This window comes from Ursus maritimus, unplaced genomic scaffold (genome assembly GCF_017311325.1).
Source record: "Ursus maritimus isolate PB19 unplaced genomic scaffold, ASM1731132v1 scaffold_3, whole genome shotgun sequence".
Taxonomy (NCBI): Eukaryota; Metazoa; Chordata; class Mammalia; order Carnivora; family Ursidae; genus Ursus; species Ursus maritimus.
In genome coordinates, this window is record NW_024425563.1 from 83,177,821 (window position 1) to 83,194,529 (window position 16,709).

At 39.8% G+C, this 16,709-nt stretch overlaps 2 protein-coding genes across 4 annotated transcripts in view; one reads left to right on the forward strand and one right to left on the reverse strand.

The window, feature by feature from the left end:
• Positions 1 to 12,010, reverse strand: part of CCDC146 (coiled-coil domain containing 146) — a 109,678-nt gene extending 97,668 nt beyond the window's left edge. The window contains exon 1 of the mRNA XM_008686160.2: positions 11,878 to 12,010. The gene's annotated coding sequence lies outside the window, so the exon portion shown is untranslated. The remainder of the gene's footprint in view (positions 1 to 11,877) is intronic.
• FAM185A (family with sequence similarity 185 member A) overlaps positions 11,745 to 16,709 on the forward strand; it is a 59,387-nt gene continuing 54,422 nt past the window's right edge. For 2 of the 3 annotated variants that reach the window (XR_005838619.1, XR_005838620.1), the window contains exons 1-2: positions 11,745 to 12,951; positions 15,442 to 15,551. Coding sequence is in view for 1 of the 3 variants with exons in the window: in XM_008686162.2 (XP_008684384.2) it covers positions 12,501 to 12,951; positions 15,442 to 15,551 (561 nt within the window). In the remaining 2 variants the exon portion in view is untranslated. The remainder of the gene's footprint in view (positions 12,952 to 15,441; positions 15,552 to 16,709) is intronic. The other variant, XM_008686162.2, reaches the window with a different exon arrangement.

Consider the following 16,709-nt stretch of genomic DNA (forward strand, 5'->3'; position numbering starts at 1 on the left):
TTTTTTAGAGATAAGATTAAAAGTCAGCCTTGAAGGCCCTTTCTGAAAGACCTCTCTCGTCCACATATCACAGGCTCAGAATATTGGGAGCGGATCCCACATGCAGCCTACAGTTCCCACAGATCCTCTTAATCCAACATCATCATCACCACCGACACCACCAGCTCGGGAGTCCTAAATGCAACAGATACAATCACCGCACTTATTCATGTGTAGATCTTTTATTCACGTACAATTACAGAATACCCATTATTATTATACAAAGACATGATTAGACTTGAAACATTTTTTTTAAAGATATAGATACAGACTTTAGGTAGGTCCTGTTTTTAAGAAGGGGGTAGAAAAGCTTTGTCATTCAAAACAAGCCTAACAAATCAAACCACAACTTCTTTCTGTTCCTAAAAAAATGGAAAGAAAAAATTAAAAAAACCTCTCTCTCTCTCAAAAAAAAAAAAAAAAGAAAACAGGGGGTGCCTGGGTGGCACAGCGGTTAAGCGTCTGCCTGCTGCTCAGGGCGTGATCCCAGCGTTATGGGATCGAGCCCCACATCAGGCTCTTCCGCTATGAGCCTGCTTCTTCCTCTCCCACTCCCCCTGCTTGTGTTCCCTCTCTCGCTGGCTATCTCTGTCGAATAAATAAATAAAATCTTTAAAAAAAAAAAAAAAAAAGAAAACAGAAAAAACACAGACCTGCAAAAAGACTCCAATCTGGACCGAAAAAATAAAGCCATTGCAGTTCAGTATGTACAGATAGAATTTGCCTCATAACTGAAGTGTTAAAGTAACAGTGTGGGTTAAAAACATACATACATACCATACACATAGACATAAAAGAAAACTCTCGAGAGGAAGCTCCAAGTGCATATCTAGCCTTAAACTAAATGTTCACAGTATTAGTTAAATCTTAAACTCTACGCCCGTGTAATTAATGAGAAGCCTGTTCACCACCCACAATCGCACCAAAGACCGTCACAGGATAAGCTCCCTCCTTGGGGCGGAAGGAAGCTGATAGAGCTCTAGGCCTTCTCCCAACTCATTTCACTGTCCTTTTGCCTGGCTTTGCATGCTACCCTCCAACCCCAAACACAGACCCAAGAAAAGTTATTCACCTTCTGTTTAAAACTTATTATTTTTTCTTTTCCTCAGAAACCCACATAGTCAAAATGAGCTCCGTATTACTCATTTCTGAATGGGTATAACATACAGGGTCATGATGGGAAGACCATCCACGTGGAAGACTGTCATAGAAACACACATGATTCTTGTCTCTAACATATGCTCCTGGTTGCGCTCACCAGCAGGCGGGCACTCCTGCCCAGGGGTCATTCACCTCTGTACTTAGTAATAACAACATTTATATAGCCCTTCACAGTTTAAACGAAGTTTTCCTTCATATTATTTCACTTTATTCTTGTAACAACCACGTTCATAACTATTATTATCTCCATTTTACAGACAAGGAAATTGAAGGTCAGAGACTATAAGCGATGTGCCCAAGATCACACAGCAATAAGTGGCAGTATTTATTCAAACTCATGTCCACTGGCTCCAAATCCCTGACCCTCTATACCATATAGGACTCTTGCTGTGGCCTTGGTAAAGTCCTTTCCTCTTAGCCTCCAAAAATGGAAAGCAGGATCAAAGATACAGCAGGCTAAAGGAATTTGACTTTTGTCACTGCAAAGGTGTAAAGCTAAGACCCCTTTAGCAAAGAGCAGGCCAATACAATGTAAGTCAATTAAAGACAATTCTTGTAGAACAGTGATTATTAGGCGGTCCATGAGGTGGTAAGACTGAGCTGTCCAAAACAATGGGCTATAGAACTTGTTGCTATAGTTACAAACCAAAGGAAAGCTTTCACATATGCAAAGTGTGGCAAGAAGCACTGGTCTTATATCCGCAATAATTGACAGTCATTCTGCAAGTCCAGTCAGGCTTCAGAAATTCAAAGGATGCCTGAGAGGCCCTATCAGTTCCCTTAACGGTTACCAAATAATTTGGTAGTGAGCAGTAACAGTTCCAGATCCTGTGGGAGGTTTGGTATGCTCAAGTAGGTCTGAAGCTGACGGTCTTCCAGAAGGTCTGTGAAGCAGAGATTCTCTGTTTGCGTGCAATCTAGAATCTTCACATTGCAGGCCATCCCTTACTTTTGCTACAAAAACGTGCGTGTTTTTCGAATTCTTCTGTCCACCTTAAATTTTTAAAAACATACCCTAAAGCACATTCATAGTATTACAACACTAGTCTATATGTCCTGTCTGATTAGGTCATTGCCTTGCAAACCTGCTCTTTAATTTACCCCTTTCCTCTTCCCCGCATGTTAGTCAGTAGGCATTGTGAGTCTAGATAGGTCTGTTTCCTTAGCAAAGAACTTCATGTAGTATGGGCTATCGCTGCTGCTTCCCAAACACAGCAGCCCTGGCTCCTCCCTTCTTCGTCATTGTGGTGGTTGTCCGCCTCCTCCCCTTCCTCCTGCTATTTCATCTAAGACTAGGATTAGTGGCTTTAACTTAGTCTGCCAGGACGACAGCAGGGGGTAATGGAAATGAATACTTTGAAGTTCATCAGTTCAGGCTTGAATCTCATTTCTCCCCTTCCTGTGTGACCTTGGGCAAGCTCTGCAACCTCTAAGTGCCTATTTCCTCAACTGCAAGATGATTTAAGGGTTGTTGGGAAGATTAAATGAAACAAAATCTCAGCCCAGACCCAGCATGTAGTCTTCAATAAATGTTAGCTCCCTCCCACCACTGTCTGTGGTGGGGTTCTTTTTGTTTGTTTGTTTGTTTGTTTGTTTGTTTTTGGTTTCATGAGAAATATGCCTTAAATGATTTTGACAGGGATCAAATAAACAGATGTCAGCCTGGGACTGGATCAAATGGTTTATCTATAGGTTGGGTCTCCTCTAACATGAATTTGTCCCAGAATACATCCTTAGAATCTGGTGTGAGAGTCCTGGTAAGTCTAACCTTCAAATCCCACTATGAGATGTTTTCATCTAAGGATATTGGGTACTGCAGAATATTTGTATTTGCAAAGTATTTGGGTCCTTGAAAGAATATGTGTCAACTCTTAGTCAGGGCAGGGCCAGCTTTAGACAATAAGTAGGCGAGGTTCCCTCTCCCATGTCTAGAAATTTCATAGCGTCTTCTTTTCATTGCATAAGTACTTCCTGTTCTCAGGCTTCCCCTGGCCCTAGGCAGATCTCCACTTCAGTCTTCCTCCCCTTGGGTAGCATCCCTTACTCAATTTCTTTCCTTCCTCTAAAAGCAAAGGGTCTTGCATTCATTATAGGGTTAGAAGAATATTTACCAAGTCCAATTTTCCTACTTTACATTGGAAGAGGAAGTTAAAAATAAAAATAAACGACAACCAAAAAAACCCCTCTGAGCTGGGGAGCCAGGAGAGTTGGCACAGGCCGCTGAGGCATCTTGTCTGCCCAGGACAAGGCTCAGGAAATGAAATAGTGGAATTCAGACATTCAAGAACATTGGAGAGATAATGTGCCCCTTCTTGCAGGTGAGAGGTGGGTAAAGTGGCAAGGCTCCATACCATCACGGATACTACCCCAGCATGTGCTGAAGCAGTAGGCAGAGAATGCCTAAGACAGTTCACAAAGTGGCATCGGAGACGTACTGAGGGCTAGCTGAGAGTGCTACATCCCAAGTGCCCTTGATATCGTGATGAAGACACGGCTTTGGAAAGCTTTGTGGCCCATGCAACTGAGAACCCGATGGGGATGCAGAATTCTCAGAAGATGCCAGCATGGAGATCCAAGTGTGAGACCCAGGTGGATGCACGTCTCAAAAGGAGTCAGCAAGGTCACACTCTAACCACTGACCAGACAAGCATCCTGAAGCCATAATGCTACCTAGTAACACTGAACTTGGGTCTCACGCCTAAGAGGAAGAGAGATGTGTAGTGACATCTACAGTGGGGTTCTTTTAGTCAGCCTTAGGGAGATATAATTTATGTGCAATAAAACTTGCAATTTTAAGATACAATTTGATGAGTTTTTACAAATATTGACAGTTGGGTAATCACTGCCACAAACATTCCCATGTGTAGAGAGCAAAATGGAGTCTCTCGTGTCAAGCAGGAGCCTGTGTCAAGCAGGGGCCTGTGTCAAGTGATGAGACGCAAGCAGTTAAGGTACCGCAGCTAGGAGATATCGCTGAGACCAAGGTCAGCTGACGACACCCCTGCTGACCAATGTCAGCAGACCTCTGCTGAGGACGTCTGCAGAGACCCCAAACTGATTAAATCCCTTTAAAAAGGAAAGGATTTTGGCAGCAAACTGTCAGACTCTGCAGACCTGACCCCTCTATGTCTGCCCACTTAAAAAAGGCAACTGCCGCTGAAGGCTCTGCCCGATGGATCTCCGAACAGAACCGAGATCCTTCCCTGCTTGAACATCAGAAGCAGTAAGTGCGGAGCTGACCCAGACCGCACAGAGGCCTTATCTCAGCTGCACGCCCACAGACTGACGTCGCATTTGGTTTGTTCACTTCCTGTCCCCTTCTGTTATCTTGTTTGTTGTGTGGCTTGTCTTCTGTCCTGCTCTGTGTGCCATGTAAGAAGCCAAGTTTAACCACATGGGGAAATGTCATTGAGTTTGGAATCCTGACCCTGATTTATAATTGTGATTTTGCTTTATGACTGAATAAAGCTGACATTGTGGAAAGACACAACTCATGTGTGTGCCTTCCTAGCGTGCTCATGACACCATTCCTCCAAAAGTTGCCTTTGTGTGCCTTTACAATCCGTGCCCCCACCTCTCCCCATGCCTGCCATCCCAAACACGTGGTAACATCTAGTTTTGCCTTTTCCAGTATTTTATGTAAATAGAATCATAGATTTTTCTGGCTTCTGTAATTTAGCATAAGGTTTCTAAGGTTCATCTACATTGCTGTGGGCATCAATATTTCATTCCTTTTATTGCCAAGTCACAGATGGGAAGAAAATACATGCAAACAATGTATCTGCCACAAGACTGGTATTGAGAATATATAAAGAAATCTCATAGCTTAATAATAGGAAATCAAACAGACCAATTTAAAAAATGGACAAAAGATTTGAGCATATACTTAACCTAAGATATACAAATGACAGATAAGAATGTGAAAATATGCTCACTTCATTAGTAATCGGGGAAATGCAATTAAAAATCACAAAGAGATACAACTACACACTTATTAGAGTGTTTTTTAAAAAGTGACAATACCAAGTGTTGGTGAGGATGTGGAGTTACAGGAACCCTCACATATTTCTAGTGAGAATGCAAAAATTGTATATAGCTCCTTTGGAGAACAGTTTACTTATTTCTTATGAAGTTAAACATACATTTACCAAATGACCCAGCCATTCATTCATATGTATTTATTCAAGGAAAATGAGAATATATTCAAAAACTGTACACAAATGTTTATATTGGCTTTATTAATATTCACCTCAAACTGGAAACAACCCAAATATCAACTTAGGATGTATAAACAGATTGTGGTACATTCATACAATGGAATGAGACTAGGAAATAAAAATGAATAAACTATTGATACAACAATGTGGGTGAATCTCACATATATTAAGTCAAAAGGCTTTGTACTGTATGATTCCATTCATAGGAGTTTCTGGAAAAGGCAAAAGTATAGGGACAGCTAACAGATCAGTGTTTGCCAGGGGCTGGGTGCTGGGGGAGAAGGAGTGACTACAAAGTGGTATGAGGGAACTTTTGGCAATGATGGAAAAGTTCTACCTTGATTGTCATGGTGGCTACATCTTGGCATACATTTGGCAGAATTCATAGAACTGTCCGCCCAAAAAGGGTGAATTGTACTGTGTGTAAACTATACCTCAGTAACTTCAAAACAAAGCAAAGCAAACAAAAAGAACTGAACTTACACAAAGTGTGAAAACTGTAGACTATCCAAACAAAGGAAAAAAAATCTAAAAGCAACCAGAGAGAGAAGGCAGTTTCTCTACAAAGGCACTAAATTAGACAGAAGACTTAGACTTCTCATTAGCAAAAACTGTACTCCTTCAAAGTACTGAGAGACAGTAACTGTCAACTAACTTCTTATTTAAGAGTAAGGGCAAAATAAAAACATTTCAGACAAAGTCTGAAGAAATAACTCAGATACTTATTGAATATATATAAAGATATACTTCAGTAAAAAAAACAAATCTAGAAGGAAAGAGGTGAGCAAATAAATTGGTAAATGTTGCTAAAACAAAATGGGCACAAAATATAAAAAACAGTAATAGGGGCACATGCGTGGCTTAGACCATTAAGCGACTGACTCTTGATTTTGGCTCAGGTCATGATCTCGGGGTTGTGAGATCAAGCCCTGTGCCGGGCTCTGCGCTGAGCATGGAGCCTGCTTACGATTCTCTCTCTCCCTCTGCTCCGCCCACCTCCACATTCTCTCTTTCTCTCAAAAAAAAAAAAAAAATAATAATAATAATAACTACTTGTGTGACCTCAAAAACAAGGTGGAACTAAAATATACAAGGCAATAAGTGACATGGAAGACTGAAGGGAGAAGACTGATGTAAAAGAATTTCATTATTCAAGAGGAGGAGGAAGATATTGATTGATTAGGCTTCTGCTAAGTCAAGTAAGTATGCCAAAAATTCAAGGATAATGATTAGAAGAAAAAAATAGCCTTCCAAATTATATGGAGGAAAAGGTAAAGAAAAACATATAGACTAAATTAATGGAGAAAAAAGAGGACCCTTCCCCCCAAAAGCAAAAAGGCAAGATTAATAGAAAACACAAAGTAAGATGGCAAGAATACATATAAATGTAAAACTAATTACAAAAAATATAAGTGAATTAATTTACCTGTTGAGACAGATTCTCAAATTGGTTTTAAAATATCCTGCTGTTTTCTGTTTATAAGACACAAGTCCCAAATATAATGTCACAGGCTTAAAGTAAAAGGATGAAAATATTATTAGATAAAAATATATATCAAGACAGAAAGCAATACTAGAGATAAAGAGGGTTATTATGCAAGGAAAAAAAAGAAATTTATCAGGAAACAATATTAATCTTGAACCTATACATAACTAACAGTATAGCCTCAAAATATATAAAGTGGAATTTCTATTCAATGCTACAACTGTGTGAATGGTTGAAACACTATTGCTATCTTGTAGAAATGGAATTAAGCATTAGCATATACAAGAACTCTTGTCTAAAGTAAGCTTTAAAAATTTTTCTATTATGAGTAAACTCTGGTTGCAATAAATTATCTTAGATACACACATAAACACACAAATACATATTGCTTTAACATACAAAGTACTTGAGAATATGTAACATAGGCAGCTTCTCAAGGTGCTTACAGTGCGGAAATTTGACAGCATTAAAATCACAAACATTTTGGGCATGGAAACAAATAATCAAATCTGTCCACATGTCAATGATAATTTCAAAGGAGGCTACCTACATGTTCATTAAATACTTCTTAGTACTGTCAGTTATTAGATTATTGAGTTTATTAAGATTTCATAACAAGAATTAAAAGTCGTAAGATATACTTATTGTAAAATTTTATAACTGAGAAAGTTGGCAAATTCCTTGGTCTTCCCTCACCTAAGCTGAATTCCAGAATTCTGTTTAAGTAACATTTTTCTGAAAACACTCTCGTGCCCTCTGCTGTCCATTTATTGAATATCAATTATTAAATAATGTAAAATGTTCATGGGTATTTACATTTATATAGTGAGAAATCCTCCACCTCTTTCATTATTTGAGTTAGTTTTAGGAAACGGTATATTTTAAGATGTGCTTTTAAAACTTTTAAATTATAAATGTAATATGTGTTTATTATTGAAAACACACAAAAAATGAAATAATTCATTATCTCACTACTTGGAGATAACCATTGCTACCAAGTTGAAACTGTTTCTATGGAATATATTTTAAAATACAATTTTATTTTAAAATTATTATTATTATTACAGAATTGGGATCATACTAAACATACAATTTGGCATTTTACTCTTTTCACTTAATATTACTGTGAGATAATAGAAAACATATATATTGATCTCTCCTTGGCTCCTGTCACAGGGCTCCTGAAACCCTTGTAATTTCTGGGTGTGATGGAAATGTCTTTTGTTCTAATGAGGTGAATTTGGGTGGGCTCTTGGATGGCTTTTGGATGAGGGCTGGTCACTGGAGTGTACAAACCATGATAAGGAGGTTGGAATTTTCAGCCCTGCCCCCATGCTCCTAAGAAGAAAGAAGGGCTGAAAATGGAATTAATGATCCATCATGCCTACGTGATGAAGCCTCTGTAAAAATCCCAATAGTATGGGGTTTGTAGAGCTTCCACGTAGGCAAACAAATCCACACAAGGAGGGAGACACACCCCAACTCTATGGACACAGAAGTTCCTGTTCTCAGGACCCTCCCAGACCTCACCCTATATATCTCTTCATTTGGCTATTCATCTGTATCCTTCATCATATCTTTCAATAAACTGGTAAATATGTTTCCCTGAGTTCTGAGAACCACTCTGGCAAGTTCATCAAAACTGTGAAGGGGGTTGTGGGAACCTTTGATTTGCAGCCACACCAGACAGAAGTTGTGGGTAACCTAGGGACCCACTACTTGTAATTAGCATCTCAAATGGGTGGGAGAAGTCTTGCAGAACTGAGCTCTTACCCTGTGGGATCTGACACTATTTGCAGGTAGGTAGTGTCAGAATTGAGTTAAACCGTAGAACGCCCTGCTGGCGTGTTGGAAAACTACTTGTTATGGGGGAAAACCCCAGACGTTTGGTAGCCAGAAGTGTCAGAAGAAGTGTTATGAGTGTGGTAGTAGTGTGAGAGTAAAGAAGAAACACACAGGAGGAGAATTGGAGGATTTTCCTTTACAATTTTATTATGGAAGTGCTCCCACATCATTGAATAATCTTCAAAATATAATTTTTGAATTGCTGCATAATATTCCAGATGTATACTGATTTATGTAACACCTACTGTTTTTGGACATTTAAGTTGCTTCATTATTTTAGTATCATAAGTAACTCTATAAAACAAAATTCCTTGAATGTAAGTTTTTTTGAATGTCCCTAATTTTGTGCTTACATTAAATCCCCAAAAGTACAATTTCCAAGTCATGGTTACACATATTTTTAAAGTGCTTTATGCATACTGCTGAAAGGAACTCTGGAAAGTTTATAGTAACTTACACTCCCACCAGCAGTATGTATATGTCATGAACATATACTGCTCGTGGGAGTGTAAGTTATTATAAACTTTTCCCCCTTAGAGTTTACTTGTAAGGCATTTTTACATCTTCAGTTGAAAAAAAAAACAATAACAACATAGGAATGAAAAGTTACTTATGATTCCCCATTCATTTGATGAATAATTATTCTTCTTCAAAGGTGTCAGGAGGATAGAGGAGCTTTTAGTAGAGTGGGAAGAGGGCCAGACCCTCTAAATGTTTAATTTTAATCTTTTTGAATTTGTTTCCTCATCTATAATGTGAGGATAATAATACTTGCTCTGCTAAACTGAGTGTTTTATGAGGATACTATAAGATGACACAGGTGAACATGCTTTGAAAACAATAATGTCATACAGATGGAAGGCAGTACTTTTATTAGTCATCATTAACGTGTGGACAGATTTGATACATAAGTCATGTATCACTAAAAAAGAATTTTAAAGTATCAATAACTTTTTAATATCTTATATTAATCTTATATCAATCACTTCCCCATTTTTGAGTTAATATAATCAGAAAAGTAGTATTTCAGTCAATTTTCTTTAGTTTTGTTTGAAGATAAACAATGATTTTTCCACAGAGACAATTATGGTTCACTTGCCAATTCCAGGAACTTGGTTTGTTTCAGAAAAGGAAATATTACCACAGAAACAAAATAATCTGCTAGGTATTCCTATTTAATCTAAAAGTATTTGGCATGTGTACAACAAATGTGAGTGCCTTCTCAACTTGCTTAAACCAATGCCTTTTTCAAATGTTTTCAAAGTTATCCCTGTGGATTTTCATTAAAAAGCACTTTGAAGATCAGTCTGTAATTATGATCAAATGAATCGCAAAGTCAAGGACAGAGCTAGTATTCAGTGGGAATTTGGTGAACCTAAAAGCTAGCACTTATCATGAGCCTTCACTAGGAGGGAGAATAAGGAGCGAGAAAGAACTAGGAGGACAGAAAAGAGGAAAGGATAACTTATGAAAACACTGAATTTTAAAAAATATAATGGCTAGTGGAGAACCCTGTGACTTGGGCCCACGAGGACTTTGGCCCAGTTCATTAGGACTTTAGTCCATCTCTCTATCACTGTATCTCCCAGTAACTCTGGTTATTACACTTTTTCCAAGGGCTTCAGTTTTGTTTTGTTTTTTTCCCAAGATTTATATATTTGTATGAGAGAGCAAGCGGGGGGAGGGGCATAGGGAGAGAATCTTTAAGCAGACTCCCTGCTGATCGGGGAGCCTGAGGCGGGCTGGATCCTAGGGCCCAGGAGATCATGACTTAAGCCGAACCCCTTAGACACTCAACCGACTGAAGCCCCCCTGGACATCCCAACAAGGGCTTCAGTTTTTAAGACACTCAGTTTCAGCACTTGCATTTTATTCAATGTCATTGTTTGCAGTTTGTCTTTACTAAAGAACTCAGGGAGTAAACAGTAGGAAGAGGAAGGGGCACAGAAAGGGAGAGAGATGCAGGAAATAAATCTCATGGTTGGTTTTTTGTTTTTTTTCCTTTTTAAAATTGCCTGCAGAATAATAAAAGTAAAGAAAGACCTTAAAGTCATTTAGTGCAATCCTTCTTCATCGTAAAGCTGAAGAAACAGATTCAGGTAACCCAGAGAGCCAGGAAAATAATCAGTCTCAAGCTCTTCCCACTGCACTGTGTTGACTCTTTTTTCCTTATTTTAGGCCTAAAACTGGGGATCATTTGTATTCAAAGAGATCAATGCTGCTGTCAACACAAGTCCTGATCTCAGATATTTCTTGGCTACTAAGAATCAATGCTATCCCGAAAATAAAAATACAGTAATTTACACTATGATTTTGTAGCCTGTGCATCACGTTCACATCCATTACCTCATTTGATCCTTGCAAAAACTCTTCGAGGCAAAACAAGGAAAGTATTATTGACCTCATTTTAAGGGAAAGCAATTAAAACCCTGAGTCGTCCAATCACTGGCTTAAGATCACTTAGGATCAAGAAGGAGGCAGGACTCCAATGCTATTCACACACCTGGTATCAAAGAGGGAGTTCCACCAAAAAACACCAGTCTGGGGCTCCTGGGTGGCTCGGTCGGTTAAGCGTCTGCCTTGGACTCAGGTCACGATCCCAGAGTCCTGGGATGGAGCCCCATGTGGGGAATCTCAGAGGGGAGCCTGCTTCTTCTCCCTCTGCTTGCTGCTCCCCTGCTTGTGCTCCACTCCCCTCAAATAAATAAAATCTTTTAAAAAAAGAATTTAAAAAAAACCCCACCAATCTGGCTCTTTATTTTCTTGCTGAGGGATTTTCCATACTAGGGTATATCCTGAGCTAATTTAGTGAAGTTTGGATCTAACTACCCACTCTTGTTTGGCTCTAACTACAAACTCTAGTTTGCATCTAGTTCTCACCTTCTTTTTTTAAAAAGATTTTATTTATTTATTTATTTATTTATTTATTTATTTATTTATTTATTTATTTATAGAGAAAGAGAGAGAGAGCACGAGCAGGGAAGGAGCAGATTCCCAGCTGAGTGGGGAGCCCGAGGTAGGACTCCATCCCAGGACCTTGGATCATGACCTGAGTGGAAGGCAGATGCTTAACCGACTGAGCCACCCAGTTGCCCCTAGTTCTCACCTTTTGAAAGTTCAGTTTCTTACCCCTTTACTTGGTCCTGATCCTTATTTAGGTTCCTATTTTTCTCGGTAGATTAGGACCTCCAGGATCTCACTCCGAAGCTCCACCCTCTCCAAAGAAGTCGCGTCCTAGGTATCCAAGGAAACGACGCAGTCCTGCTCACTTTGCTCCTCCCGCGCTTTCCATTGGCCAGTTGGATTCCCAAGTAGATTCCACCGCCCTCCCCCCAATTCCTCCAATGGCTAATGGGCTTCAGGCAAAGAGCGCGCGCGTTCTGAGTTGGGTAACACCTGCTCTTACCATCCTTTCTTCCCTGCGCACTGCCTCTTGGGATATGTAGTTTCTAAGCTGCCCGGAGCCCCATGACCTCTCTTCCCCCTTTAGAACTACCTATCCCATGCACCTTTGCGAAAGGGGCGAGCACGGGCGTGGAGTACTGGTCAGAGTGGATACTTAGAGCTTTGAAGTTCCAAGTTGCCGAGGAGGCGTGTGGGGCTGACGTTTAAATTGCCAAAGAGAGTGAGCAGCTTTGCTTCAGCAAATCTTCGCAAACGTCTGCCTTTTGACTTGAGTGGTCAAGTAGACTGGCCGTGGCAAGACTGGCCTACGGCTGAGGTGATTTGAGCGAGCGCGAGAGGGGCGCGCCATGTTTGCCCCCCGCTCGGGCTGGGGATTCGGCTGCCTCTGGCTGAACCAGCTCCGAGTTGGGGCCGGCGGAGCTGCCGGGCGCTGGGCTTATTTGGCTGGCCCGGCCCGGCGGTACCGCTCCTGTGGGGGTGAGCGCCCGCTCGGGTCTGAGCCCGCGGTCTCTCCTCCAGGCCTCGCGCGTCAGACTCTGAAGGAGTGGGCGCTGCTGGTGAGCCCGTTCGGTCGGCTGCGGGCGCAGCTTCCGTGCCATTTGGCCGTGAGGCCCCTGGACCCCCTCACCTACCCGGACGGAGACCGCGTGCTCGTCGCGGTGAGAGCAGCGGAGGGCGGGGCGCGGGACCTGGCTGGCCTGCAGGTGAAGTACGATGAGGCGCTGAAGGAGGTAGCCATCGTGTCTGACACTATCGACCCCCAGGTGTCCGTGGAGGTGAACGCGCCCCTGAAGTTTGGCAAGTGAAGTGAAGTGAAAACGGGTTTGGGTCCCAGGGCACAGCCACATAACTTCTGGAATTAGGCACATGTGCACTTTTAATTGGCCCCTTTGGATCTGATTTTCTAACCTAATTTTTTGCCCCCGCCCCCCGAACCTCCCTTTCTCTGTCTCTCTTTTTTTTTTTTTTCTGTTCTACTTTGAGCTTCATAGTGAAAGTTAGACATCAGGTTCCCAATGATAGAAATTTAATAAATCCAGTGAAAACATCGTTTGGAATAATCTAAGTCAACTCTTATTTGTGGAATCCTATGTTCTCCTTTGGCACGTAGTTCCTAATTCTCTGTCACTGCACTTTGTCAGTAGCGAAGTGGTTTTTTTTTAGGATCGAACTTACTTGAAAATCCATTCAATGGTATGGCAGTCCATTCACATTTCCTCTTGCCTATACACAGCCTGGGGTCTGTTCCAAAACAGCTCTGTCTGCAGGATGTTACATATCTAACCTGGACCAAGTGTTCAGTTTCAAATAGGCACCCGGCTTCTTACTGATGTATCTCCATTGTAAATTTAACATGAGTACCAGTCTTTGAAAAACCAAATACACAAACACATAGTAAAACTGCCGGTGGGGGGGGGGGAACCAGTTGACAACGCCACAGTGTTCTAGGTATTTGGGTTCCATAATACTTATCAAATGCAAGCCAATGTGTACACTTCTAGGAAAGTCTCCCCAGGCTCTACTTCCTGGGACTGAAGGATGATATTAACGATGATCATAGCAGCTAACACTTCTTTTCCTTTTCCTTTTTTTTTTTTTTTTTTAGATTTTATTTATTTGTCAGAAAGAGTGAGAGAGCACATGCAGGGGGAGTGGCAGGCAGAGGGAGAAGCAGGCTCCCGGTTGTGCTATGTGGGGCTGGATCCCAGGACTCTGGGATCATGACCTGAGCCGAAGGCATCCCTTAACCCACTGAGCCACCCAAGCTCCCCAGCAGCTAACACATCTAAGATAATCTTTTCTAATCCTTACGATGACACCATAAAGTAAATACTGTTATTGGCACTGTTTCACATAAGGAAATTGAGATACAGCAAGTTTCATGAAGTATTTATTGTGGGTGAACAAATCCATGCCTTCATGAAACTTATACTCTAATGTGGGGGTAGATAAAAAAAATATGCCTATTCTCTCTCAGTCATAAAGCGGTGGAGGTGAAATTTGAACTGACTGGAATCTGTTCAACCACTATGGTTTGCTGCTTCTCAACTTCTTTTAACTAGCCTAGATGAAATAGAGACACTGACCTCAAAATGTAACAGTCTGGGGTGGGGAGGAAGATGTGCCAATATATTATCATAATAAAAAATGGACTGAGTATTGAAATAGAGTAAGCAAAATTTTATGGTAACACAGATAAAAATGGAACTATCCCTGCCGGTGATCTCAAACGTCATTATTTGTAGGTTCCTCTTCTTAGAGCCAGAATCCCATTTCCAATTTATCATTTCTAGGTTCCATGAGTTCCTCAAATCAACATAATTCAATCTTCTTCATATATACATGTTTCTCCAGTTAGTTTATATCTGTTTCTGTGAGTAAGAGTAGCATTACTGCCACTAAGTGTCTGGGCTTTTCTACCTGTCTAATGGGGGTAGAGGATATTTATAATATGTTTCCTTTCTACGTGTCTGTCAATGCTGCCTTGGATCAAGGCTATGTTGTAACACTACTCAACTGGGTAAAAATTGATTAATTACATTTGCATTCATGTAATTCTGGGGTAAAATTATTGGTTTATATATTTTAGATTGTTACAACCAAAGTATTGCTGTTTTTAAAAACTTTATAGAGCCTGCCATATACAAAACTGTAGAAATTTATTTTTATGCCATAACTATTAAATTGTTGTGTTAAGCCCCAGTAGTTTGTGTGGAGGGCAACAAACACAGATCTATACTACTCCTACAGTATGCTTTTAATTTATACGAGGTTTGGGAACAAAACTTTAAATCATAAATATAAGAGACAAGAGGCTAACTGGCTTATTCAGTTTACCATAATGATTTTTTAACTTGCTGTAGTCTTACTTGAACCTGTGTGTGGGTGTGTGTGTGGGTGTGTTTTCTTTCTTTTCTTTTTTTTTTTTTTTCTTTTAAATCTGTAGGTGTGTTTTCTCAGTGGGGAAGAGGCTTCTATAATCTTTCCTAGGAATGTGTATTAATTGGAGTCTCTGTTCTCTTTTACTTTTCTCCTATATTACTTTCCCACTTTAGATGATATAGGTCAATAGAAATAACTGCTTTATTTCTAAAAGCTAGCAGAAAAGGGCACTACATTTGTCCTGTTGCTGTGCTGGAGACCCTTTAGGTGCTGACAACTATACTCTCTCCAGAGTTCAGTAATATTACCAACATAACTGAAGAGTTGGATTTCTAGGGGGTACTAAAATGCTTTGGAGCTCATTAGCCAGAGTACTAATTTGTTTTTTCTTTTTTTCATTTCTAGATTTGAATATCAAGTCATCAGGGTCTGGCTGTGTAAAAGTCCAAAATATTGAGTGTGATAACTGCAAAATTGAAACTGAGCAGGGGACTGGCATCTTACAGTCTGTTAAGGTATAAACATTTTTCTAATTGTGTTTCAATATTATTGTTTTAAAAAACCTTAAACTTTGAGCTGCAGTGTCAAACTAACACTATTATTCTGAGTATCACGTGTTGAGAATATTGAGTATTATTTATTCATCTCTCAGATATTTCTGGCAAAAATTTTGCCTTGAATTCAGTTCTGTTTTGAAAGTACAGAGGGAGCAACTTTGAAGGTTTTCCCTCATTTTTATTTTTCCTTTAGATTTCATTTCAAAATGTATAGTGAAACTAATAGGACAGTCTTAGTATTCTAAGATCTTACTAAGTTAAAGAAATTTTAGTGTTGTTTTTTTTAAGATTTTATTTATTTATTTGATAGAGGGAGAGAGAGAGAGAGAGCATAAGCCAGTAGAGCAGCAGGCAGAGGGAGAGGGAGGCAGAGGAAGAGGGAGAAGTAGGCTCCCCACTGAGCAGGGAGCCTGATGCGGGACTCAATCCTAGAACCCCAGGATCATGCCTTGAGCCGAAGGCAGACGCTTAACTAAGCCACCCAGGCGTCCCAAAGAAATGGTTTTCTTCCTTTTATTAGAGTAAGGAAAAGTCTTTAAGCACTATAAATATGCTTAAAATATTAGTCACATTTTTAACATACCAGGTAGCTCATTACTTAAGGATTAAGTAGGTATTTGTGCTAAACAACAGATGGTTCATCTTGTTTTGTAATAACACTTTTATATTTAATTTTCTTTAAATTAGATTGATCTCAGCTCTAAATGATTTCAAATACATCTCTGATAGGTGCTGGTTTATCATTACTATTGGTACTTCTTACATTTGCATATTCAGAACAATACTTTTGTGAGCTTTGATGGCATATAACTTTGTTGAAGAGAAGTCAGTCACCTATGCTTCATAATTGTAAGACATTTTCATTTTTAGATTCATAAACACTAATTTGAATGATTAATTTGATGCATTTAAAAATTTTTACGTCATTTGTTTTGTTTCAGTCACTTTTATTTGCACACCTGCCTTTAGTATCTGTTCACGTGTGAACCATTCCAAATAAATGTAATTGCACAAATATCACAAAAGATTAAAGAATACTATTATATGTCATTTTAGCAAAATGAGATGGTTTAGGCTCCTGTTGTAGAAGATACACAATGAAGTCTTCATGTTGAA